This window comes from Rasamsonia byssochlamydoides, assembly GCF_041956645.1.
Source record: "Rasamsonia byssochlamydoides strain NRRL 3658 unplaced genomic scaffold VTN77scaffold_24, whole genome shotgun sequence".
In the NCBI taxonomy this organism is placed as follows: Eukaryota; Fungi; Ascomycota; class Eurotiomycetes; order Eurotiales; family Trichocomaceae; genus Rasamsonia; species Rasamsonia byssochlamydoides.
In genome coordinates this window covers 238,671-262,141 of record NW_027192407.1, presented here as the reverse complement: position 1 = coordinate 262,141, position 23,471 = coordinate 238,671, and the positions used below count along the sequence as shown (strand labels likewise).

The 23,471-nt window shown below is 48.3% G+C and overlaps 10 protein-coding genes and 5 non-coding genes across 15 annotated transcripts; 7 read left to right on the top strand and 8 right to left on the bottom strand.

Moving 5' to 3' along the window:
• The first annotated feature begins 507 nt into the window (after positions 1-507).
• On the top strand, positions 508-579 carry VTN77DRAFT_t67. The gene has a single exon. It is a non-coding gene; the product is annotated as a tRNA-Glu (tRNA).
• A 543-nt stretch (positions 580-1,122) lies between these two features.
• VTN77DRAFT_t68 lies at positions 1,123-1,195 on the top strand. The gene has a single exon. It is a non-coding gene; the product is annotated as a tRNA-Glu (tRNA).
• Positions 1,196-2,105: 910 nt separating this feature from the next.
• Positions 2,106-2,177, bottom strand: VTN77DRAFT_t63. The gene has a single exon. It is a non-coding gene; the product is annotated as a tRNA-Glu (tRNA).
• A 105-nt stretch (positions 2,178-2,282) lies between these two features.
• On the bottom strand, positions 2,283-2,355 carry VTN77DRAFT_t62. Its single transcript has one exon. It is a non-coding gene; the product is annotated as a tRNA-Glu (tRNA).
• Positions 2,356-2,434: 79 nt separating this feature from the next.
• Positions 2,435-2,838, top strand: VTN77DRAFT_3494 (uncharacterized protein; the record flags this gene model as incomplete). The annotated part of the gene is made up of 2 exons (XM_069419448.1): positions 2,435-2,658; positions 2,730-2,838. 2 exons carry the CDS (start codon positions 2,435-2,437, stop codon positions 2,836-2,838), a joined length of 333 nt encoding a protein of 110 aa, XP_069278518.1.
• A 625-nt stretch (positions 2,839-3,463) lies between these two features.
• Positions 3,464-3,922, bottom strand: VTN77DRAFT_3493 (uncharacterized protein; the record flags this gene model as incomplete). The annotated part of the gene is made up of 1 exon (XM_069419447.1): positions 3,464-3,922. The coding sequence occupies one exon, from the start codon at positions 3,920-3,922 to the stop codon at positions 3,464-3,466; it is 459 nt and encodes a 152-aa protein (XP_069278517.1).
• A 1,232-nt stretch (positions 3,923-5,154) lies between these two features.
• Positions 5,155-6,532, top strand: VTN77DRAFT_3492 (uncharacterized protein; the record flags this gene model as incomplete). Its single annotated transcript, XM_069419446.1, has 6 exons — positions 5,155-5,573; positions 5,628-5,728; positions 5,782-5,900; positions 5,952-6,102; positions 6,190-6,458; positions 6,509-6,532. 6 exons carry the CDS (start codon positions 5,155-5,157, stop codon positions 6,530-6,532), a joined length of 1,083 nt encoding a protein of 360 aa, XP_069278516.1.
• A 113-nt stretch (positions 6,533-6,645) lies between these two features.
• Positions 6,646-7,785, top strand: VTN77DRAFT_3491 (uncharacterized protein; the record flags this gene model as incomplete). The annotated part of the gene is made up of 1 exon (XM_069419445.1): positions 6,646-7,785. One exon carries the CDS (start codon positions 6,646-6,648, stop codon positions 7,783-7,785), a length of 1,140 nt encoding a protein of 379 aa, XP_069278515.1.
• Positions 7,786-10,214: 2,429 nt separating this feature from the next.
• Positions 10,215-10,842, bottom strand: VTN77DRAFT_3490 (uncharacterized protein; the record flags this gene model as incomplete). The annotated part of the gene is made up of 2 exons (XM_069419444.1): positions 10,215-10,760; positions 10,810-10,842. The coding sequence occupies 2 exons, from the start codon at positions 10,840-10,842 to the stop codon at positions 10,215-10,217; spliced, it is 579 nt and encodes a 192-aa protein (XP_069278514.1).
• Positions 10,843-11,304: 462 nt separating this feature from the next.
• On the bottom strand, positions 11,305-12,396 carry VTN77DRAFT_3489 (uncharacterized protein; the record flags this gene model as incomplete). The annotated part of the gene is made up of 3 exons (XM_069419442.1): positions 11,305-11,779; positions 11,843-12,068; positions 12,126-12,396. 3 exons carry the CDS (start codon positions 12,394-12,396, stop codon positions 11,305-11,307), a joined length of 972 nt encoding a protein of 323 aa, XP_069278513.1.
• A 1,335-nt stretch (positions 12,397-13,731) lies between these two features.
• On the top strand, positions 13,732-14,465 carry VTN77DRAFT_3488 (uncharacterized protein; the record flags this gene model as incomplete). The annotated part of the gene is made up of 2 exons (XM_069419441.1): positions 13,732-14,283; positions 14,343-14,465. 2 exons carry the CDS (start codon positions 13,732-13,734, stop codon positions 14,463-14,465), a joined length of 675 nt encoding a protein of 224 aa, XP_069278512.1.
• Positions 14,466-16,295: 1,830 nt separating this feature from the next.
• On the bottom strand, positions 16,296-17,185 carry VTN77DRAFT_3487 (uncharacterized protein; the record flags this gene model as incomplete). Its single annotated transcript, XM_069419440.1, has 2 exons — positions 16,296-16,792; positions 16,855-17,185. 2 exons carry the CDS (start codon positions 17,183-17,185, stop codon positions 16,296-16,298), a joined length of 828 nt encoding a protein of 275 aa, XP_069278511.1.
• A 1,087-nt stretch (positions 17,186-18,272) lies between these two features.
• Positions 18,273-19,345, bottom strand: VTN77DRAFT_3486 (uncharacterized protein; the record flags this gene model as incomplete). The annotated part of the gene is made up of 2 exons (XM_069419439.1): positions 18,273-18,980; positions 19,052-19,345. 2 exons carry the CDS (start codon positions 19,343-19,345, stop codon positions 18,273-18,275), a joined length of 1,002 nt encoding a protein of 333 aa, XP_069278510.1.
• A 641-nt stretch (positions 19,346-19,986) lies between these two features.
• Positions 19,987-20,116, top strand: VTN77DRAFT_t69. The gene has a single exon. It is a non-coding gene; the product is annotated as a tRNA-Ala (tRNA).
• Positions 20,117-21,027: 911 nt separating this feature from the next.
• On the bottom strand, positions 21,028-23,366 carry VTN77DRAFT_3485 (uncharacterized protein; the record flags this gene model as incomplete). The annotated part of the gene is made up of 5 exons (XM_069419438.1): positions 21,028-21,958; positions 22,013-22,103; positions 22,151-22,285; positions 22,332-22,588; positions 22,642-23,366. 5 exons carry the CDS (start codon positions 23,364-23,366, stop codon positions 21,028-21,030), a joined length of 2,139 nt encoding a protein of 712 aa, XP_069278509.1.
• Positions 23,367-23,471: the final 105 nt, after the last annotated feature.

Sequence of the window (23,471 nt, the reverse complement as noted above, 5' to 3'; positions counted from 1 at the left end):
CGTTTCTTTTCTCTTTTCTTTTCTTTCTTTCTCTTCATATCTTTTTTCTTTTTTTCGGAAAAAGCAAGGATGATTATTGATAAGCTTTGTAGTCCGCGGAACTGCTCCTCTTTGACCATATCAGAGAACACCTCTCCGTCACTTCGAAGCTTCTAGCCAATGAAAAGTCATAAAAGTAAACCTCTGGCTCTGTATATTATCATTCCTGAGACCGCCGGTCTCCTCTAGATCGGTATCATTTATGGAACCAAGTCCTCGGGTACTTATATGTTGTCATTTAAAGAACAAGGAGACACGAACGATTCGGACCCGGATTCAATTTGATGATCTCCAAACCACGTTAGCACATGCACAAGGTATCAGGAGAAATGGCAGACAAAGTCAGCGGTTGACCAGGAACAAGAACAAATGCGATGTGTGCTCAACTGGGCGGAAATTAATTATTGCTTTTTTTCTTTTCCCTTCCTTTTTCTTTTATCCTTTATCCAGCACAATACGTCAAGAACATCGGGTATGGTGTAGCGGCTAGCATAACTGTCTCTCACACAGTAGACCCGGGTTCGATTCCCGGTACCCGAAATTAATTACTGGTTTTTTTCCTTTTTTTTCTTTTTTTTTCTTTTATCCTTTATCCAGAATAAGCCTTGAACCCCTCGCTCCGCTCGGGCGGCTTGAAGGGGTAGTAAGGTCAGGTGACTGAAATTTTTACGGCTAAAAGCTATAAGCAAGGGGTTTCTTATAGGCTTCGCATCCCTAAAGCCCTATACCTAAATGCTCCGGACCTCTGGCCCTCTGCAAGCCTATAACGTAAGGCTTTATAGAGCCTAAAAGGATGAAAATTTAGTATAGTATTTTACTATAGGCTCTAGGCTTCACGGGGACTTTGCTAATAGGCTTTATGCTCTCTCAATCTAGGGAGTTGGCAGATTTCATGAATTTGTTGTGGTATGCTTACATAAAATCTAACTACAGACGGGTGCTGAATAAGCAGATTTGACCAATCACATCTAAGTATAGATTGTAGATGGACGGGTGATAAGTAAGCAAATCTGACCAATGACATTGCTTTCCGTAAAAATCTGGATGAAAAGGCATTATAGACTAGATAACATTCTAAGAACATCGGGTATGGTGTAGAGGTTTAGCATGGCTGTCTTTCACACAGCAGACCCGGGTTCGATTCCCGGTACCCGAAATTAAGTTAATTGTTTTTTTTCCCTTTTAGTTTTCATCAAACTTTTGAATAAGGAACCAACCCCAGGCAAAAATCAGATATGGTGTAGCGGTTCGGCATGGCTGTCTTCCCAGTATCCGAATTTATTTTTTGTTAATTTATTTTTTTTCTTTTTATCAAACATTTGCATTTGAAAAAATTTTTTTTGTTCAACAACAATTATCCGGCATTGTCACGGCATCTCCGTGGTAATGGCAGGTCCACGGGTGGCTAGTAGCTATACCATATTGGGGCTAGTGCCTCTCCATGTACCTAGGTATTTAGCAGTGGCTAGCCACGAGGGATCCTCTATCCTTAACATCATCAATATTCTAGCATTCGCCGCGGCCTTTCCTACCAGGCATGGAGGCTATAGTGAAGAAAATTGCCTAATAAAGTTCCTTCCCTATGTCACTGTACAAAGAACCCAAATCCAGCTGAGATGACTGAGTCGGCTCCCCTTTCTCTTCTTGTCACCTTCCCTCGATTTTACTAAAATGTTCCGTGACGATCCGCGCCAGGAACTTCAAGTTTCGGGCAATCACGCTTCTTCTGGCTAACAACTTTCTGCTTCCAGACCATAACATATCAGTCTTTCGAAGACAGATAACATCCTCTCAAAGAACCTTTTTATCTCTTGATCCAGTGCATTCTGTTTAATGGCCAGAACAGGAAATGGTAAATTGTGTTCCAATCCGGCATCAGGGATTGTTTTGTCTGTGAAGTCATCGACAATCCGAAGCATTTTTCGGGTACCGGGAGTCAAACCCGGGTCTGCTGTGTGAACCGCTTCACCATACCCGATTTTTGCTTGGAATGTTCTTCTGGGGTTGGTTCATCCAAAAGCATAAAGGATAAAAGAAAAGAAATGGAAAAAAAAAGAATGATTAATTTCGGGTACCGGGAATCGAACCCGGGTCTACTGTGTGAGAGACAGTTATGCTAGCCGCTACACCATACCCGATTTTCGCTTAGAATATCGGTCTGGGGTTGTTTCCTTATCCTTTTGCGGGGTTGGTTCCTTATCCAAAAGGATAAAAGATGAAAGAAAAAGAAAGGGAAAAAAAATTTCGGATACCGGGAGTCGAACCCGGGTCTGCTGTGTGAAAGACAGCCATGCTAAACCGCTACACCATATCCGATGTTCTTGGAACATGATTCTGCGGTTGGTTGCTTATCCACCGGAGAACGCTATTTTTTGATATTGCTGCGACAAATCGCATGGGGAGCCTCTTTGCGTTCTTCCTTTTTGGTCCCGCTTACGCCCTGCTGCCAAAGAAAGCAGACCACGAGCGAACCTCTGCGGAAACTGAGTTTGATTTCCGAGTCAAAGTTCGGGATGCCACGGTTCTATTAACAACGCGGGTAACGAATGCCCATGCAAAGACGAAAGGTGGTGCGAATGTGAGGCCATTAATGTGTGCTACATTGACCCTGAGAAAAAGGTAGGCTTCCTTTTCGGTTTATACTTAGTCGTCAATATGTCTAACGTTATTACGAATCTATTTTACGATAGCTATCGACTTCGAATGGCACCGCATCGATGGCGGAGTTGCTATCAAAAGAGGTCCAGAATTATTCTTGACAGGAGAACAGTCCGCAATTTTGTTAAGCTTCATGACTGATGATATGATTGCCTTTGTTTCAGCAAAATGCTATGAAATCAGACAATGGCGGTGATGGAGATCGCTCGTTGAAAAATTTCAATAAGAGAACACATACGAGGTTGATAGAATGCATGTGACCAGGGCTGCAGAGAATAGGCACGAGGCGGTGGCCAACCCAGGACGACCCTATAGCGGGTACTTACCTGTAAGGATCATTAATTGAGAGCAAAATAGATCCAAGGGTGGCTGCCAGTTATTTTTAGATAGACCCTGTTTGGGCTTATGTTTTTGGTCTACTTCAGTATAACAATTTGGGTTTACCATTCGACTGCCTCTTTCGGCGGCAGGCGACGCCTTTTTCGGCCGTCATTTGGTACCACGTGATGCTGCTATTACGAGAAGGTCACCAAGACCAAGATCAACGATGACGATGGCAGTGAAGTGCGCAGAGTAAGTTGACTCGATCGCTCTTGTCTCGGAGGGGAGCATGTACCTAACCGTTCCTTTGGTAGGGCATCAAGAAACCGTGGAACTTAGGCCTAGTCATGGGAGAGGTTTCTTCAACTATCTACGACACTTTCATCCGGGGCTCTCCAAATATTCTCCAAGATCATTCAATTTTTTACAGTACAGTAGTCACTAACTAGATTCTCGACGTTTTCGATTTCTTCGCGGAACTGGCACATCGACCCGTGAAAGCTTGCTTGTGACCCTTCTTCGCAATTCGACCCCAACGGACGGCCAGGAATCTGGGATATCTCCACATATACTTTTCAGACCTCCATCTAGGCTCCAACACCAAGTATTTTCCAAGACCACTTGTTCCCTTGTGATGCACGAGAAGCCGTAAGCGCTCGCATCGCTCAACCCAAGGCGTTCTGAGTGCCTCAGATAGTTGTGCAATCGACAAGAATCTCGACGGGATGTTTTCTTTGTCGTCATCAAGTTCCAAACAATTGTTTCCGTTATTTTCATGCGAAATTCCCCCCAGGGGACTCAATTTGGGCTTCTCGAGAGTTTTGTAGTACTTTCGATTTGGGTGGAATGGAGAAACACGACGAACAGGAGGAAGAGGACTAGGATCGGGGTCGTAGAAACTCATCTCCAGAGATTCTATAACTTGTGTCAACCATGTCAAAATAAGTGCCCGAAGATAACCCTTATTGCGAACAATATCCCCAGTTTCTCGTGTTCCAAAATCAAACGCGTGATTTGATCTCACCAGCCTACGGAATTCTGGAGGGTAATGAGGGAACATGATCAGAAAATGGTCAGGAAGTCGATGTTGAACACCTAAGGTATCGCCGCTGTCACTAGAGGATAGAGATATTTGTGTACTTGCGTTTATAATTCAGGCGGGATTCAATGATTTTAAACTACAGAACGCATTGAGAGTGATTGAGGCTTGGACGGTTTCTCAAGAAATGAAGGAAGAGGACGGGACAGGACCAGACTAGACTGGTCAGGCATTTACAAGTGGCCAATCGCTTCAGTTGGAGCATAACGACAAAACCAGGCGCGAAAAGTCAAAGGTGATGGAATAGAACGGGACGGGACGGGACAGGATACCCACACCTAATTTTGAATTCATCTTCCTTACGATTCTTCCGGCCCGTCCCGTCCCGTCCCAGAAATAATTTAGAGCTTCCACGACATGCTTATTATTCGCGATATCGACACCTGGAAAACCATGAACCAAGGAATTGGTTCCTCAGGAAATCCTACCTGTCTTGAGGTGTTGCAAGCCGGTGATTAGAGTTCCATGTTTCGATCGTCCAAGTGTTTGTGATCTTTGAGTTACTGTTCTGACCTATTATGTCCCACCATGCTCAGATCTTGTTATAATTGAGACCAAATTCTCCATATGCGTTTGGTGGCTCAATTTCGTATAAAGGATAATAGGAGGCGATGTATCGAGATCATTTGCTCTAATTCCTGGAATGTATGGAGCTGATAACTTGGATGTCGGACTTCGTATGTGCATTGCGTAGATGATCAACCTATGCTTCGGCAGGGACAGCTTGATGACCATCATTGATGAGATTTGGCTGCATGAAAGTGGCTGTTGATATACAGGGATCAATAGGGCTTAATAGGCTGGGCTTGCTCCAGCAATGAGTTCGTCCGGCGTACATGCATGGTGCGGAATCTCATCCGGAAAGAGTAGTGAGATACCCCATTCAGTGGTTCACAGAATGACTGACATATAAGGAGGCATGTTTCCCTCAGGCCGCCCTCAACTTCTGTGTTCGTCATTGACATTCAAAGCTTTGGCCCATCATAGCAACTTGCTTCATATTGCACCAGAGTCTCTTATCAAATCAATCGTCCGAAATGGCATCTGCTCAGAAAATGACCCATGTACCTCCCTCTCCATGCCCCCAAGGCTGGACGCCTCCTGACAGCCCAACTCGGGAGTCAACTTCGCCGACTATTGCCGTGGACGACCTGAAGAGGCTCTTGGTTGATGTGATCAAAGAAATGTCTGCCACATCGGCTGGCGCCGGTAACGTCAATGCTGGGGCAACTGAGTGTAGCAACCAGGTCCTGCCAGCCACTCCTACCTCGCCATTGGGACATTCTGTGCCACCACCTGATATGGATCAACTGAAGCAGCTCTTTGCAAAGCTCGCCCAGTTCGCTGCAACCGGATCTCCACAGAGCGATCCTGCTGGCACCAAGGAGGATGAGGATGCTCCATCGACAAGCAGTTCTGGAGCCTGCAAGGCCGAGTTCAAAAAGGTTATGGAAATGTATGACCTCCTCAATGTCCTCGCAATGTTTAGGCAAGGCTAACAATGGAACAGTTGGGACAAAGATATATCAAAATACAAAATTGTAGAGTCGATTGGACCTGATGAAGTGGACGGTATGGATCAATATGTATTCGTCGTTCGCGAGCATATAGGTACGCAAAAGAGGACACCTCAATTGAGCGACAAAATTCTCACGTGATCCTAGATGAAAAATCCAAAAGGTCGACGACGTACATTGATGTTAAGTCGGACGTTCTGCGCGATATCCTGCGAGAGGTGCTGCGAGATGTGAAGGCGGTGAGCGTGATGGAAACTAAGCCATCGGTGAGTAAGATATTATGACAGAGAAGAACGAAGACCCTAATATCAGATCAGATTGAGCAGAATATCTTGTTTCATTTCTTAGCGGAGCTCAATGACTACGCAGACAAGCTGCGAGGCACCGCCGGCAGCGACCCCAAGCGCTTCGAGCATCTCAGCCTGCTTGTGGACCACATCAAGGATGCTTATGCTGCGACCACGCAACGTCTCGAACCATTGTTGCAGTGCGGGGAGATCACTTATGATCTTCTTTGAGCGCTGTTCAAGCCCGGTTCTCTTGTATATACCACAGGTTTCGGTACCGAAAAGCCACGATGTGTCGTATTCGACGCCGGTGAGGAGGCTACGCAGACAGGAGTGACGTTCTACAAGCTGGAATGTCGGTACCTTGATTATGACGGACAGGTCTTTGGCGAGGCAGGCATTGAACTGGGAATCGTTAAATTCCGCGGATCCAAATCGATCCACACTCTCACACACGCCGACTTGCTCTCGTCTTTTCATAAATCCATTTTGCTCCGAGCTATTTTCCTCGGTTTCGGTAGCTGGTGCAGTTCCATGGTATGAAGGTCACTAACCTAATCAAGACTTTGACGGCTGATTGATGTCAGATGCATTACATCAAGCAGCCGTAATCAATCAGAAATGGCTCTACAATTAAGCAATGAAAGCCGCACTTGACATCTGTAAAGACTAGAATTCTGAAAGCCAAAATCACGATACAAATAGCCACTCCTACCTAATCAACATGTCGGCTCCGTCTGCAACCAAGATCTTCGTCATTGGCGGCACAGGTGCCCAAGGCTTGCCTGTTGTGCGCGGTCTTGTCTCCGACGGCAAGTACTCCTGCCGCATTCTGACTCGAGATTCCAATTCGCCTCGCGCCAAAGGTCTGCTTGCCTTGGGTAATATTGAACTTTTTGAGGGCTCATTCATGAATGAAGAAGATCTGAGAAGAGGATACCGTGGCTGCGATGGGGCTTATATCAATATCGATGGCTTCAATTGCGGGGAGAAAACGGAGACATTTTGGGCAATGCGGGCGTACGAGCTGGCGATCGAGGATGGAGGAATTCGTTTCTTCGTTTATGGGAACCTGGACTATGTATACAGGAAGTCTGGGTACAATCCTATTTTCAGGACAGGTCACTACGACGGAAAAGGTCGGGTTGGAGAGTGGGTGCTGGCTCAACACGCAAGCAACAGAGAACTCTACTCGGACAGGTACAAGATGGGCGTTGCGCTTTTCACCCTCGGTCCATACATAGAGATGACAATCTCTCGCGGGAGCCCGATGACGCCATCCGTTGAAGAAGATGAGGACGGAGAGAAAGCCTTGACCTGGCGTGTACCACTCGGAGCTGAGGGAGCTGTGGTGCATGTCGCTCTTGATGATTGTGCACATTACGTCCGCTGGCTTTTCGAAAATCCGTCCAGAGCGAATGGGATGAACCTGGAGGTGGCCGTTGAGCACATTAAATACGCTGAGCTCGCAAAAGCATTTGAAAGAGTAACCGGCCATCGGGCGCGGTTTATCGATGTTGACATGGACACGTACTGGAGAACTGGTCCTATGTCTGCATATGCAGATAACCTCGCTGGGTATGGTGCTGACCGGAACGATCCCGCAACCATGACGGTCAAGCAGAACTTTACAGGATTTTGGAACATGTGGCGGCATTCAGGGAATAATCGTGGAATTATTCAACGGAACTACGCCCTGCTGGATGAGATTCACCCTCATCGTATCCGCAGCGCAGAAGAATTTCTTCGAAAACAGAATGAATCTGGGCTAAAGGCGGGAAAAGGATCCTTGTGGGAAAGAGTGCAACCGGAGAAGATTGCGCCAGTCCTGAAGAACCACGAAGACGGTAGAAGGGCAAGTTGAGAGAAAAAAGCGAAAGAGAAGAGTCGAGGCATGTTGACTACACGGCAAGCCACTTCGCCATCTTTCCGACAACGCCGCTCTAAAGCTTGAAAGTTGAAACATATTCCTCGCAGAGCCAGTGTGATGATTCAGTAAATTTCCCGTTGATTGACATTCTAGTTTTTGGCCGACAAGTTGCAAGCTGTATTTCTCATTTCGCGATGGGATGGAGACGGGAACCTGTTCAATGCATAATTTCCTGAGGCATTCTTTAACATTGTGCGAGCATAACCACCAGATCATTGGTTCACATGTCAGTCCATTGCCCTCGAAATTCATGTTGTGGCGTGCTAAAAGAATAACCACCCGGCCTGGTTTCCCAGCGGAGCGGCTGCGCGCCGGGCCGTCGGACAGCATCCACCTTCCCGCGTACGGAGTAAGGGGGGGTCATTCAAGGAATTTAGATGGATTAGATACAAGGTATACGATAATGATTATCCCTAGATACCAAGTTCAGCTACGTCCTGCCACCTCAGGGGTTGTAGACATGCTTGACGACAGAACCAAAATTCGGGTAATGCTTGTGGCTTGGAGAATTTAAATTGTAACCGCACTATGGAGTGAGCGCATCCAATGTTGTTAGGCCATAGGCATCTAATCTTTGCAGAGGATGGGGCTAATCTGCATGATAGATGATTATTCGCTTCGGAATACCACCCGAGAGCCTTGATTATCTAGGTACACGCTTGAGACCCTGTTCGGCGGAGAGATCAACGGACGTCTTCTCGTCGTCATCATCCCGCTGGTAGCTGCTTCTTGCTGGTTCTTGTATCGATACATGACCAGGATTCCCTCCTCCCACCAGTGTTGGCGTACGGGATACAAACAGATTCGGATCTCAATTTCTTTTCCTTTTTTTCCCGATTCCCGGCATGATTGATAAGCCCACGATGTGGGGCAGCGTAGATGAAATACAACGATACCTCGACATAATTTTCAGTCGACGGCGTGCAATACAAGCAGTGCCAGTTTCAGCAGCTCCCACGTGGAATGGCCCACTAGGAAACAATCTCTTTTGATGATAGCCAGAGTTGTGAGAATATTTAAACGCCATGCAGGACCCTGCAATCGTTCTTCTCTTTCCATAGCCAACCTGGACGATACTATTCTACCGAGATCATTATCAATGCAATGACACATCAAAGGGGTCCGCAATGTCCAAGTCGACAGACAATTTCTCGACTAAAGCCAACCAGGGGAGCCAATTGTTCGAAGATATGTCCCTCTGTTGTGGATGGCATTGCTAACCGGAGCTTTAGTGGCGACCGAAACAATGCCAATGGCAGTGGGCAGGGCTCGGCGAGTCCTACAAGTAGTGCTGAGACTAAACTGGATCAAGAACAGGATCTCCTATCTTGCGGAGATTGGTCCCTCGGGCCACTTTCAGCAGGTCAGTCAACCCACGATATAATCCTGGACCGGGGGAATGCTTCGGAGGGTGGACAACGAAGTTGGGATTCGCATGGCTCGGTTCTGGAGATCAAGTAAGGAATCGCTATTCTTCTTCCCGTTATTAACAATCCGTCGGACTGCACAGTTTGGAGATGTGTTTCACAGGGAATGACACCAAGTCTCTAGAGCCCGTTATGAGGATGTCCACAATCCGCCCACACATTTTCAGGTTTGGGGACTTGGTTCTTGAACACCATGGCGTGAGCAAGAGTGAAATCCACATGTTGGTCTTTGGAGGGCACTGAATCTCGGTTGGGATTTCGAGCATTGCAAAAGCTGAGAATCGTAGTATGGGAAAAGTGACTAGCATGTTCTCCATACAATGTCGGAATTCCGCAGCAATCCTTAAGACTTTGAGCAGAGTCCAGTGCAGCTCAAGTCCAATATCATTGTCGTAAAACGTTCATGTTCACAGCTTCTCCGCGTATGGACTTAATCTGGGCGCCGGCGACAGGACGCGGAACAGCTCAAGGTTTCCGATTGAGTTACGAGGGCAACCTACCAACCGCAAGTTAGCTGGTTCTCTTTGCAAATGAAATGAACCCCTGGACATATGCGATTCAAGGGCAACTCAGAGAGAAGATTAACATTCGTCATAGCCATACACATGACTCCAGCACCCAGCTGCCGAGGCAACTGAGTGAGTGGAGAGGTATGGCAATCCGACTAAGGATGACGATACAAAGGTTTCATCATTGTAAGGAAACGAGGGAAATCAAAGGAATGTCGATGCAACTTACCCGGTCCAGCAACCCATTACTGGTTTCCATCCGGAGAGTTTCCAAGCCTACATAGCCGTTGCGATGAGATGATGCCAGGTGGAGCTCTGGGCCGTCCGTTTGCGGCATCGGCTTCCAGATAACGATGCTATGGAGGTGGACATCCAAAGCACAAAGTTGGCCGCAGAAAATGAATGGTGGGTTTCCTCATCCACGTCTCTAGTCGTCGTATGAAATGATCCTGCGCCCAGCGAAACCAGGATGTCTCGACGACGGACCTACACTTCGTGCAGACTTCTCCGGACGCTCGTCCTCATCATATTGAATATCTTCATAAGTCACATTAGCACTCTTCACGTTATTTGCCACATTCTTCGCCCTCTTTTGTGTCGAGCTGATCGGGTCACGGAGATCTGCATGGTCAGTCTTTCTCTTCATCAAGTTGCTTTTTTCGATCACCGCAGGCTCCGGAGTGGCAGGTGAAGAATCTGGGTCGGAAGGTTTTGATGGCTCAGGAGGTTTCTCAGCGTTACGTTCCCGCTGAAGTTGTCTCTCTCGCAGGAGAGCGTGGATTTCGCTATGCCGGAAGATTTTGATTTGCTCATCAGTGAGCGTTCTCTTCACGCCATCTGGATAGTATCCAAGTCCATCATCAAAATCCTCTTCTTCTGCTAGACCATCGTCCGGAGGCGCAAATGAGTAATCTGGCGCTGGGCATGGCTCATCCTGTGGGAAGTGTTTGGCTTGAAATTCAAGGAGATCCTCCTGTACGGGTTCAGCAGACTGTCTCGGCAGAGGAGAAAACTCGACGCACTATGGTTACGGTTGGGATCTGAAGCTGGGCCATGGCGACGTCTCAGAGAACGCGTGCAGGCAGGAGTCGTAAACTTCGACAGCACCACTTCCGTCGAGCTGCCAGGGTGCGCTTGATTCCGTGAAATTAGTAGATACCCATGAGCAGGGTCGAGAAGATCTAACAGATCATCTCTTCACGCGGGTGAGACGCGGTCTGGGAGTGTTGCAGAAGGTGAGAAATCCAAAAGCCGAACGGAGCTCAAATAATACGGAGTAGACCCGCGCACAGGCCAATCAATCCCGTCGAGGCCTAGCCGTCTTGTTGCCACCGCACAACACGCCATCACCTAAAAACGCGCCTAATATTCTCAATGCTGAGGATGCGTAGCATATGACTGAGGCAATCTGTAACAACAATGAAGCTGTTCTTTGAGTTCCTGTACAATAGCGTCACTGTTCTACTTGACTGGGCTTTCTGGCTCTAGCGGCTAGAACTACATGAATGGATGCCTACTCAAAGGCCGCTGAAGCCACCTTGATCTATCTTTCTCGTAGGGAGAGCCATGCTCTGGACCGTGTTGCCAATCTTCACCTTCACGCTGCTGAATGACACCGTCAGGGCCTTGAGGGGTTGGAGGTCTACATCTGCGACCCTCTGCTTATCTTGCGGTGACGGTTCATTCAAGCACCAGGCAATGGATATGTGAAAGCAATGCGAGTAGTCTACAGCAGAGCTTTCAGAGGCTCTAGAGGGCTTTTCGGCCTGCTTATGGCCTCGTGCGCCTCTCTTCTCCTTTCTACCTGGCTGTGACGATGTCACGGCCTCCTCGTAGAGGGGTGGCTGACCAAAGGCAGCCAAAGAGCGGTTTGATATTCGTAGCAGTCGATTCAAACCGTCATTTTCTGGCTTCTTGACTCTCACAACTAAGAACCATCGTGTCCTTTCGTAGTTCGAGACCCAATCCAGGCCATCTGGCTTCACTTCGAACCTAGTATCCATCAGACATTGTCAGAAGACGCCCTTCATCCAGATGAGTCGTCTGTAAACTTACGGACGAATTTCTGATTCCTCAATCGCGCGCTCAAAGAGCTCTGAGAAGGGCTGTTTCTGTTCCGTGACCAACACAACGGGCCGCGACAGGCTAATGTGCAGTGGCAGTTGGACACCCAGGTCACTTTGCAGGAGGCTATGAACCTGCCGTTCGCTGTCACCGAGGTTCGCTTTGAAATGAGAGAGGATTCCGTTCAGGATATTCAGCTCTGTTCGTGAGGGATACCCTTCATGACATCAGCTAATATCGCAGTGACTATGGCGATGTGGCGATGCTTGCCTACATTCGAGGTAGATGTGGGTGGGCCAGTTCCCCTCAACGTGGGGAATCACACGCTTTCGGCCCCCATGAAGACTTGGATCGTCGCGCACACTCACGCGAGTGCTCGAGGCGTAGAGATCGTGGAAATTCGACGGCAGCGGAGGAAGGGAGGCGGGGTGATCGACAGTCTTTGACGGGTCCTCTCGGCGAAGTTTCTTCTTGGCTGGAGTCTTCGTGGATATCTCGTCCTGTTCTGCATCTGTCTCGGAGTCAGAGTATTGGACAAGAGCCATCTGCAGCCACCTAATCCGGTAACGCTATCGACATGATGCATGTAGCCCGAGTGGTGATGAGGAGAAGACCCGACGTGTTGGTTCAGAAGCGCGCGCGCCAAGAAAGTCGCGATCGTGACACGCCATTCGTCTGTCAGCAGAACACATCTGAACACCGACCACGATCAATCGTTTTACTGACCATCTTTTATTTGCATTCTTGTCTAATTCTGCGTCTATAGCTGCTTATTCATATATTACTGGACCCAATGCTACATCTATCATGAATGGCACGGCCTCTATTCAACACACACAAAACCAACTCCAGCATCATGTCCCGCGTCATATCCTACAGTCCTACTGGCGCACAAGCACGATTTCTCACAAGTTCATAACCAAAGCCGAGTTATGGATCAGTAAACGGACCAATTTCGTCAAGGTCAGAACACTATTTTCTAGAAGGTTGCCTCTTTTAACGATTACGGGAACTGGGACCGGACTTCCTCCACGAGACCTCCACCAAGATTCTTAGCTTCCGTCAAGCTTTTCCATACGTTTCCCGGAAACACCGGCGAGACTGACGTATCGAGGACAGAGGATGGCCTCGTGTTCTGTCATAGAAAATCGATTGAGACGGTTCCAAGTGACGTCTGCGCTTCGAATGAGATGCAGAAGTGTTGGAGGGCAAGAGATGAAAGACGGGCGAAGACCTGCTTCTCGCTGTCTTTCTGCCTGTTTCTCACCCACAGAATCTTGGGCTTGGCAACCAGCACTTAGCCAGACAGTTCATCATTATCCCGTCATCGACTCTCCTCAACGGTCTCTAGGCAGCCCGAATGACCGTCCAAGTCGACCAGGCGGCAATCCTATATTCAGGCAACGAGAGGGTGGAGGAGTCACAGTCTAGACTTTTCGCCAGCGACCCAAGGGCCGTTGTGGCGGTTTGCGCCGGCTGCGGCTGCTGGCGGACTACTAAACCGTTTTTGGGAGACGCTTAGCCAGAGGAGGAATAGTCTTCGATCCTGCCCCGGCCGACAGTCCCCACGAGCGCCGATAAGAACGGGATACGCAATCCCCTCATCCACGTCATGAGTCCACGCACTGCTCGCTCGCTTCGGAGCCCATTGCAGCCTGCGGAGTCCCTGTTCAGTATTTCTCCCATCCCCGTTCTTCCGGTCCTTTGCTCTGATTCATCCTTCCTACATCATCCATCGTGATTCGCACGAACAACGCTTCAATCATCATCATCTACCATTCAAGGCACTACTTGCCACTGATTAATTAGCTTTTGCTCCTTTCAATCCTCAGGCTGTTGACTACATTCTCACCCCGCTGTACGGACCGACACCATCAGAAATGGATGGTCCCGGAAATCATACCAATCCCTTCCGCAACCCCTCTCCCCGCCGCTCGAGCGGCCTGACGCTCAGACGTCAGCGAGCCATCTCCTCTCCGGCCTCGTCTTTTGACACCTGTTGCTCTGCTTGCTCTGAATCCATGGAGAGGACGACGGTCGACCAGGAGAAAAATTCTTCCCGTCGCTCCCACCATCATCATCATCGTCACCAGCAACGCATGAGCCGAGTGAATCCCGACATCATTGACCAGCTGGACAATGTGAGCGCCGTGCAATATCACCACGAAGGTCCCTATGACGCTGTCTACCCCGAACGCAACCGGTGCAGCCTGCAAAGCCCGATCGACGCACTGAAAGAGTCGAACGAGGAGACGCTCCGGGCTACCCCGATGTACAAAATCATGGACAGCATCCGACATGGTCGTCCCCTGGATGGGGTCGCCTTTTACCCTCCGGGCACCACAGATCCGGAGGGTCACACCTACCAGTACACAGAGGGAGACAACATGATGACTGAAATTGAGGGGAATTTTATCCGATCTCCCGGAATGGTAAGCAAAAAAAAGATCTGTCATGTGACGCTACAGTCTAGTTGCTAATCTACCTGCAGAAATTCACCGACGAGGATTTCAAAAACGATCCTTTCTACCAAGACCGGCAACGCCCCAGACGCATGGGAAGCCTGCGCAAGGCTCTCGGATTCAAAGGCCGGTCCCGAAAGAATACCGCCTGACTATCCGTCCTTCGCTTCTCGCTGCATTAAATTACGGCCATTTATCTACATTGACGACTCTGCCTGTCTACGGTTTTGGTATACTACACGGTCTGCGTCTATGATCGGTTACTTGTTACGGTTACGGATACGGTTATGGTTACGACATCGGCATTCACGGGTTTCGGTTTCGGGCTTGTTTCGAGGTTTTTTGGGATTCCGGAAAGGATTCGACATGGAGTCTACGGGTATAGATTGTATTCCGGCAGTGCCGGCGATGGTATAGGTGTTTGGTGTTTGTACTGCACATGTGTGTATATTGTTGTGGTGTTGTATTGTGTTCAGGGTTTCATGAATGGGTCGATTGGGTTAACTGCATGTACTGTCTAGGTGCGGGTACGAACATGAACAAATACAGGGCAAGGGCATGGGCATGAAACCAAAAAAAAAAAGATAGCCCTACATGTAATGAATGACGACTTGTTGCCCCCCCCCCCCCCCCCCTGAACAGGAGTCCAGGACTTTTCTGTACCTATCCTCCTATCCTTATTCCATCATTACTCCATCGTTACTCTATTACTACTCCTACTACCGCCGAGGTACTCGGTACTAATAACATGGATGGTCAGGTCAGTCCATCTTCTCTTGTCCTTTAATGTAATACCGGTACCTACTGAGACAAGCAAATGCATTCGCATTTATCTTTATAATCAATAACCCCCTCCCGCATCGATCGACGAAGCTATAAATACATCTGGAGTTTGTCCACTTAATGGCTACATGGTATATATATCTGGTTACCTAGTTCAGAATTCTGCTTTTGCGCTTATCGGCAAGATCGGCATAACATACTAGTGAGTGCGATGACAATAGGTTTAAATTCCTCCTTCGATGGCTTGGTTGCTAGGCTAGGTAATAAATTATTAGGAACGAGGCTGACAAATCAAATAAATATATATATTACCTATAGGTGCTGTACCTCGGGGTAAGAGTCGTATTGTCTAAAAAAAAAAGAATAGCAACAGAAATTGGCAGGGCACTCAAACGAAATATTCGACGTGCATCACGGGTATATACTCCGTACTCCGTCACCTTGCTTCTGTTTCTTTCTTTCTTTCTACGGTGGATCACCACGGCGATGGTATATACCCATCGTATGATACAGATGATGGATCTCATCATTTATTTTGGTCTGATGGTCACTCAGCCTTGACAGAGATCCATCCCCCTTGTCTTCTCCGAATGCACTCGATACGTGGTAAACTGTAGAAGGGCGAGGAATAACTCATTTGAATGAGTACTTCTGCGCGCACAGGCACTAGGCAACAGTTGCAAAGTACCTGCCTACGTGATGAGTATTGAGGATTTCACTCTCTAATCATCCACTTTCTCATTCCTTCTTTTAACCTTTTTTTTTCACTTTTCTTGATCTATCATTTTGCTTGATTTGAAGTCTACTTTTTCCAAACGAAAAAAGGAAGAAAAAAAAGTTCAGCTGGGTCCCTTCGTCACTGGCTCTGCTCCACTTCATCAGCAGTCCAACGACTGTTCTGGATTCTCCTATCCCCCAAGGAAGAGTGCCAGGGGCAGGATGACACCAAGGCCTGCTAAAGAATGGCGAAGTCAGCTACCTTCCCCCAGACGATACCGTTACAGCAGATATAGGACAGATTCTTCGGTTATCCAGTATCGGCCCGGCTGCAAAATTGACCCAATACTATCACCGGGATGAGAAGCAGGATGGCAGCGTGCGACCAGCGACATGCATAGTCTTTAATCTCCATCGAGTAGGAGGCTAGCCCCAGCCAGCAGAGCTCCGATGGCACCCATCCCTTACCCTTCCCGTTGCAACTATCCCTCGTCGTCCGACGGGGGCGTCCAGACAGATTCCTCAGGAACTGGATTTGGCTTTGGGGCGCCAGCAAGCTTGCCGCACACGACCTCCTTGACGAGCTCCTGGGCATGATCAAACAGAATATAGTGAACGCTAAATCCCTCTTCGAGACCATAGATCCCAACAAAAGAAGCCTCCCTCTTGTGGATGCGTTGATAGGTACACTGGATGTGGTTCCAGATCTCGCCTGCGAGGTCCCCCCGTTCCCGTTCTTGTTGGGCCGCAGCCGGAATCGTCTCGTCCCCAATGGTCTGTTGGAGCAGCGCCATTTCGTATACCCTATACAACTGCTTCAGGGTCATGCTGTCGAGGCGCTGTCGTCTCGAAGCCGGATCCAGTCGCATTAAGCCCCAGAGTTGGTAGTAGGAACCGATAAAGCGAGGACGCTCTGTCGGGGTCAAGCATGGTGGATGCAGGCCCGATGGTGGATAGTAGGACTTGCCTCCAATGACAGCTGTTCACTGATTAGATATACTCTCCATTCCTAGAAATGAATCAATACACTGAGACACCTACAATGAACATGGCACATAACATCTCTATTGAATTGGTCGATGGCCTTCTCCACAATATGCTGGTTCCGTACCAGGCGGAGAACATCACTGGCTGACAGCACTGGTGAACCTACGTCCGCACCACCTTGATCAGCGAGTAAGAGACGCGCATCGCGCCTGCACCTGATGGTCTTGGGCGCAATACGATTGTAGATGACAGTCACATTCTCGGACCAGATTTGTCGGTGTCGACGGCAAGTGGCGGCAAAAGCAAACACATCAGGGAATGAGGGAAGCCAGCAGATGATATTGGTGATCAGTTCCGCGGGGAGGGAGAGAAAAGGGTCTCTCATTGCGATCCATAATCGTGGATTGTATGTACGGAGTACTGGAGGATGAATGTGACGACGGTGGCAACACCAAGGTATGGTACAGCGGGGAGCGGGCCGCTTAGACCCCGCATATCACATGAGGCTTAGCTATAGTTCTAGATTAAGAAAGAAGAGCCGGGTCGTTTAAAGTAGCATCCATTCAAGCAGAATACTACCGAGTAATTCTTTTACTATCTGCTGATCACAAGGAGCTTTTGGACATCAAAAAGGCCGGCGGTGAGGTTTAGTTGGATGGGGACTGGGAGTAATGATCAGCGTCATGGTCCATTTTATTTTATTCCTGTGTCTGAGGGCATCGATAAGCAGGTATATGTGGACCATAAGTATAGGTAGTTACGGTTGAGAACTTGCAGTCGTTTCCTTCCCTTTTTCGTTTTTGTATCCTATATGGGCGATTATTCTTAGGAATTCCTCGCCTGGTTAGCCTGTTGGTGCCTGTTCTGCCATACTATTGTTGCGGTTGTTGCTGCAGTTGTGTCTGTCCTCGATGTGATTGTTCGTCGAGTCTTCACATCAAAAAATATTATATATAGAGGGTGCTTTAAAAATAGATTTTAATAGCACATTAGTCAAAGTATTTTCTTTATTATATATATGTATAAAACAACGATCGGTTACATTCGTGGTTTTAATCATTTAGTTTTTAATTTTTGGTAGATATTTTTTTAAGAACTTTAAATTTGCTCTAAGTTTGAGATTTTTTTTGTGAGTAGAGATAAAGTACCGCACGTGCATTACTATTATGTACCACTCTACATATATTCTATCTATCTTGTTCGATGGTAGTCATCTACAGCAACAGTCACAAGGAGTATATACAGTGTAGTCCAGTCATGAATCAATTTTTGACATTCGAGAAAGCAAAGCAAAAGAAAGAAGAAAAAAAGAAAAAAAAAGAGCAAAGCAAGGGAATGTGATCATGCGAGTATCACAGAAAGGAAAACAAAAAAAAAAAAACGCACGCACACAAAAGAAAAAGCAAAATGTTTTTCGCCATGTTCATGATCATACATAGACTGCGCGATCTGTCGTCATCGTCATCGTCTCATCAGCATTGTTGCCGTTGTCGTTGCTGGTGCTGGTGCTGCCGCTGCCGCTGCATCATCGCCCTCGGCAGAAGATTCTCCGTCAACACGATAATCTCATTCCGCAACGAGTCATTCTCCTCCTTGAGTTGGAGGATATACGTCAGAGCGGTGGACAGCACCTCAGATTTATTCAGCTGATGCTGTGCGCTGGCACCTTTCCTGCTGCTCGTTTGTCGAATTTTCGGGGATGATGGAGTGGACGATGATGAATTGGCTGTTTGTGCAACATTCGGCAGGGCATTTCCCAGCGCGGCGAACTTCGCGTTCATGTTCATTCGGTACCGTTTCTCGATGATTTTGTGTGCTGCTTTCTTTTTTTTTTTCAGGAGGAGGTCTTCGGCGTCTAGGTCTGAGGGATCGTCGTCTGCAGTTGCTGTTGTCGCTGTCTTTCGTCTGGTCTTCTTCGATTGACTGCTCTTCGCTGATGTTGTCGAGACTGGTGAAGTTGGTTCTGTCGATGTGGATGCGGACAAGGATGGCGAGAGTCGGTGAGCGTCGGTGTTGGGCACAGAACGCACGTTGTCTGTCGTCATGGAACGCTGAGGAGAGTCGAAGATGGTCCGTTTCCGTGATTTGAGAGGAGCGTCCTCGAATTCGAGGTTCAGGGCTGGCTCTGACAGGTCGCTACGTTGCCGACACAGTGACGTCCAGTTATCGTATTCAGTGTCCTAGAAACCGATGTCAGCAAGGGAGGATACATTGAAAACGTAATGGAGGAAAACAATGTTGGTCGACATACCGAAGACTGTGATGAGGAAAGAATGTGTCGGAAGTCTATGCAGTCGTCGCCATCGGCGCTGATGACAAATGCCTCAGGTTCCCGATTCAGGAACTCATCAAGATCGTGTAAGGTGCAGCCAAAGGCGTAATCACACCCGTTGGTATTGATTGGTGTTGGATCCCACGGTGGAAGATCATTGGCTTTAGCATCTGCACTGCACAGCCAGTCCATGTTGATGCTGTTGACGTCCATGTCAAATGACATGGCAATATCCGAGCCAGAATAAAGTTGATTCTCGAACTTTGCAGTCATTTTGTGTACGTCTTGCAGTAGAACATTGAATCTGTTTTCTCTTGCCAATTGATGGACGTTGTTGATCTGATTTCACATTTTCATCCAGGACACTAACTTCTCGACAACAATATATATCTGTCAATTCACCGCGGTGCCGAGGATTCTCCCTCCTCGTAAGGTATTTGCCGATGTGATGCCATCTGGTCTGGTCAGTTGGTTGTGCGTGTGTGAACGGGCGTCGGTTGTTTGACAATGCATGCACGAAGCAGTCTGTTCTACATCGTCTCGAATTGCTCGACGGCTTCTAGATCCCAGACATTAGGACCTCAACAGAGAGTTCGGCGCCGATATACTCGGGAATACCAACAAGAATTTGTTCAGCAAGGCTGTCATCTCGGCAATGATCTGAAACCCTGCGAGATTCAAGCAGGGATCGCGGCTAATCGCTGTAACAGAATTGATAGCTAGCAGAAGTATATTTCCGGCACCAAACCAAGTCCGAGCCAGCTAGCCGTCGATCATCAAGACAGATCTCCTCTGTCAACCATCGGAGAGCTCTGTCCTCCGTCTCAACCCTACATCCACGTGATTAATTCACACCTTTCTTTCCGGGCCAATCAACATATTCCTTCCTAGGTATTCGCAGCACATCACAAGCGGGGCTTGTGGTTTAGTGGTATAATACCCCCTTAGCATAACTACTCTAAATAAAATCGGATTCAAGCGAAATCCGGCATTTGGAGTACTCTCGCCTGGGGGTGGTCCGGGGTTCGATTCCCCGCAAGTCCAGCTAATTTTTTAGTTTTTTGGGTCTTGTTATTTTTTTTTTCATATTAAATTGTTGTGCAAGAAAACTGGTTGGTAGTTTCTCCTGTATTGCTGTTTGTTAGGAGGGTCACAAACTCTACTGTCTATAAAAAATTCAATTCGAAATTCATGCATGCATGGTTTGTGGGAGCCAGTCACGTGATTCATCATTCATACATGCGGGAAGCCTATGCCGTTTCAAGATGAGACTACCTAATCAACTGCAATATCAAAATCGAGTCCTCGGACTCATATCAAATTTATGTACGTACGCATCTCCGTACTCCGATATTTATTGTTCTTTCCCCGCTCGTCAGCTACGTGTCAGACAGACCAAAAGGGAAAAAAGAATACCCACTCGTGGACCTGGCCGGAGGTGTCGGTTCTAGAACGAGTCTATTTAAACTCAGTGGACTATCCCGAGTATAGACAGGGATTGAACGAACGAATCACCGGTTTCCCATTTCCAATTTTGCGAAAGCCACGTGAGTTCACTGTATCCGAGGCGACTACCTACCTAGTCTGCAGCTCAGGAGTCCATCGCAAAGATTAGCACATTACTGCGAGAAAGGAGAAAGAAGGATCTCATTCATTCGTCCACAGGTCAACCATCTGATAGAGACTATATCCTAAGGTCCCCGAAGAAAACATGGACAATGCAATGCAATGCAATGAGAATTAGAATGAGAGTGATAGTAGGATCCCCATAGTTCCAAGCCCTATGCTTGCCACAAATCCAGAAATTAGATAGCCAGATCAAACCCCTGACCTGTCAGAACATGAGTATATGAAATGTGAGTGAAAATACAGTCATAATCATGTAGATTAAAATTATATAGGAGGTATCTACTAGTAGCGTTAGATTAGAATTATTCATCTACTACCTCCATCAGTTAACAATGATATCGACTGGAACAACACCCGCCCTTGCCCTTCTCAGGAGGCTTGTTGGACCCTCCATCCTCGGCAGACATTCTCGCCTTCTGAGCGCTGAACCCAGCGTTGATCTTCCGCAGGGCGTCGAGCGTGCGTGTGAGAAAGTCGACTTCCGCCGCGCCAGAGGGTTCGACATCATCCGTCATGGCCACTTCAGGGACGATAGGAAAGTCATACAGCATGTCGGTCTGACCGGAGATGTGCATCGGGGTGATATGATTGAGAGACTCGGGACTGTACGCATACGCGTCCTCCCCATCCGCCGACGTGAGATCGACCAGGACGTCTTCCAGCTTCTCCAGAGCGGTCCACACCGATGGGTTCGATTGCGATCCTTCGTCTACCGCGAGCAAGAACGACGCACTGATGGCGCTGTGAAGATGGATCCATGACCGTGATCCGTTCGGGATGATTTCGTGGAGCTCGACATATGCCTTTACTGTGTTGATGAGGCTCTCCACACACTCCATGCACAGCGACGTAGTCGTCGTCCTCTTCCCAGGGCAGTTACTCGGTTTGACGGACCGTCGACAGATCTCCGAGATCAGATACGACGAGCGCAGCTTCAAGGTCAGTCGTTCGATGTGGTTGGTCATGTTGAAGCAGTGGTCTTCATTGCGGAGATATGGCGCCGCATCTGCCAGGACGCGATCTAGTTCCGCCTTGTACTCGGGGATGGCGGTGGACTTGATCTGCGGCTGGCCAGAAAGTGCTTCTTCGCGGAGCAGTTGCAACGTGAGAGAAATCACGCGACACATGGTTTCAAAGTACCCTCGATTACCAGGACCAGTGCTTTGTTCATAGGGAATTTGCGGATTGGGTGCCAGTGTCTCAGCAGGCCGATCATATGAGAGCGCGAAATGACTGTCCTGCCACGCCATCGACCACCTAGAGTTTTGTGAGACAACAGCTTGGAGAACACACGGCTTCCTGGCAACTTACCACAGTCGCCGTCTTACAAACAACTCGTCCGAGGGAAATGTGGCTGACTCGATATGCAGGCCTAACGTGAGCGCCATCCGTTGGGCCATTCCTGCGAAGGTTAGAGACATCCTGACTTGTGAAAAATGGTTGACCTACCAAAAGTGACATAGGCCACTCCCGGGTTCATATTGTAAGACAAGACATCCCCAAGAATGAGGAGCGTTTGGATGGCTTCTACGGTCGGCCGTGATAGGAAATTTCCATTGCGCAAGCATTGGTAGGAACAAGACACTGTAGATAATTAGCATCGAAGCTGGAACGACAGGCAATCACCCACCGTAAACCTGGCACAGCAGAATTCTCTCCTTCTTGGGCAGGTCGGACAGTTGGCAACCAGAGGCCAGAACAGCGAAGAGAATCCCTATAAACGCAGTACTCATCCCGAACGGCTCTACCGGGTCCATAACGTTGGTCGTTTGCAGACCGTTTAGGGAGCGATTGCGCAGGAGCTTCTCCACATCTCTTTCGAACTGATCGATATCCGTCAGGACGGGATACAGCGTCGTACGGATATCCCGATAAAATCGGAACAGCCTGAAGATGACTGTTAGCATCATGTTCAGTCGAATGCGACGGCAGGAGACAACCTTCGACACAGGTTATCATCCGGCAGTGCAGCACAGACAGCTGCACTACCAACTGACATCAGTTCAGACGACCACAAATCCAAAAACGGATATGTCGCCGCTTGGTCTTCGAGGGCCAGCTGAGGAAGGATGCCATCCTCCCGAAACACGGAGCCTGCCGTACTGGATCGTGTGGATCGTTCCAGGATGAAGGCCAACACCGAACTGGAGCCAAAGTGCACGGGGGAGCCACCAAGGACATTCCGCATATGAATGCCTTCCGTCTCTGAATTGGTAGACTGGGGCTCGATCTCTGGCCCTGAATCTGACGCAGAAGAAGAAACAGTCGTCGAAACCTGCTCGAGTTTGGAGCGCAGGCTTGAAATGCTCTCGCTCATTTCAGCCAGCTTCTCGTTGATGATCTTCCATTCGCGAGAATCAACCAGCACTCGTTCTGCTTTCTTGTCCCTGCTTGCATGTCCGGCCGTCGGTCGGCGTCCGTCTCTCATCGTTCTCTCCCCGTCTGATCCTGGCGACAGCAGAGGGGACGGTTTCTTGGACGGGTGTGTGTAAGTGCAAAGATGGGCATGGCCTCTCTTGACGCACAACGCGCAGGGCGAGGTGCGATCGCACTTGACCTTTCTCTTGTAACACTGGTAGCATGCCTTGGGGATGCGCAGCTTGCGCTTTCCACACATCATCGACTTGAGATCCGACGGCTGGAGATGAGAAACTGCCGTCGCCATGATAGAGTCCAGATCTGAGGTTAATTAACAGATAGCAGGATGGTTGACCGTAAGCAGATGCAGACAGGAGCTCGAAATCCACTCCAGCTGTGTCAAGAATCCGGG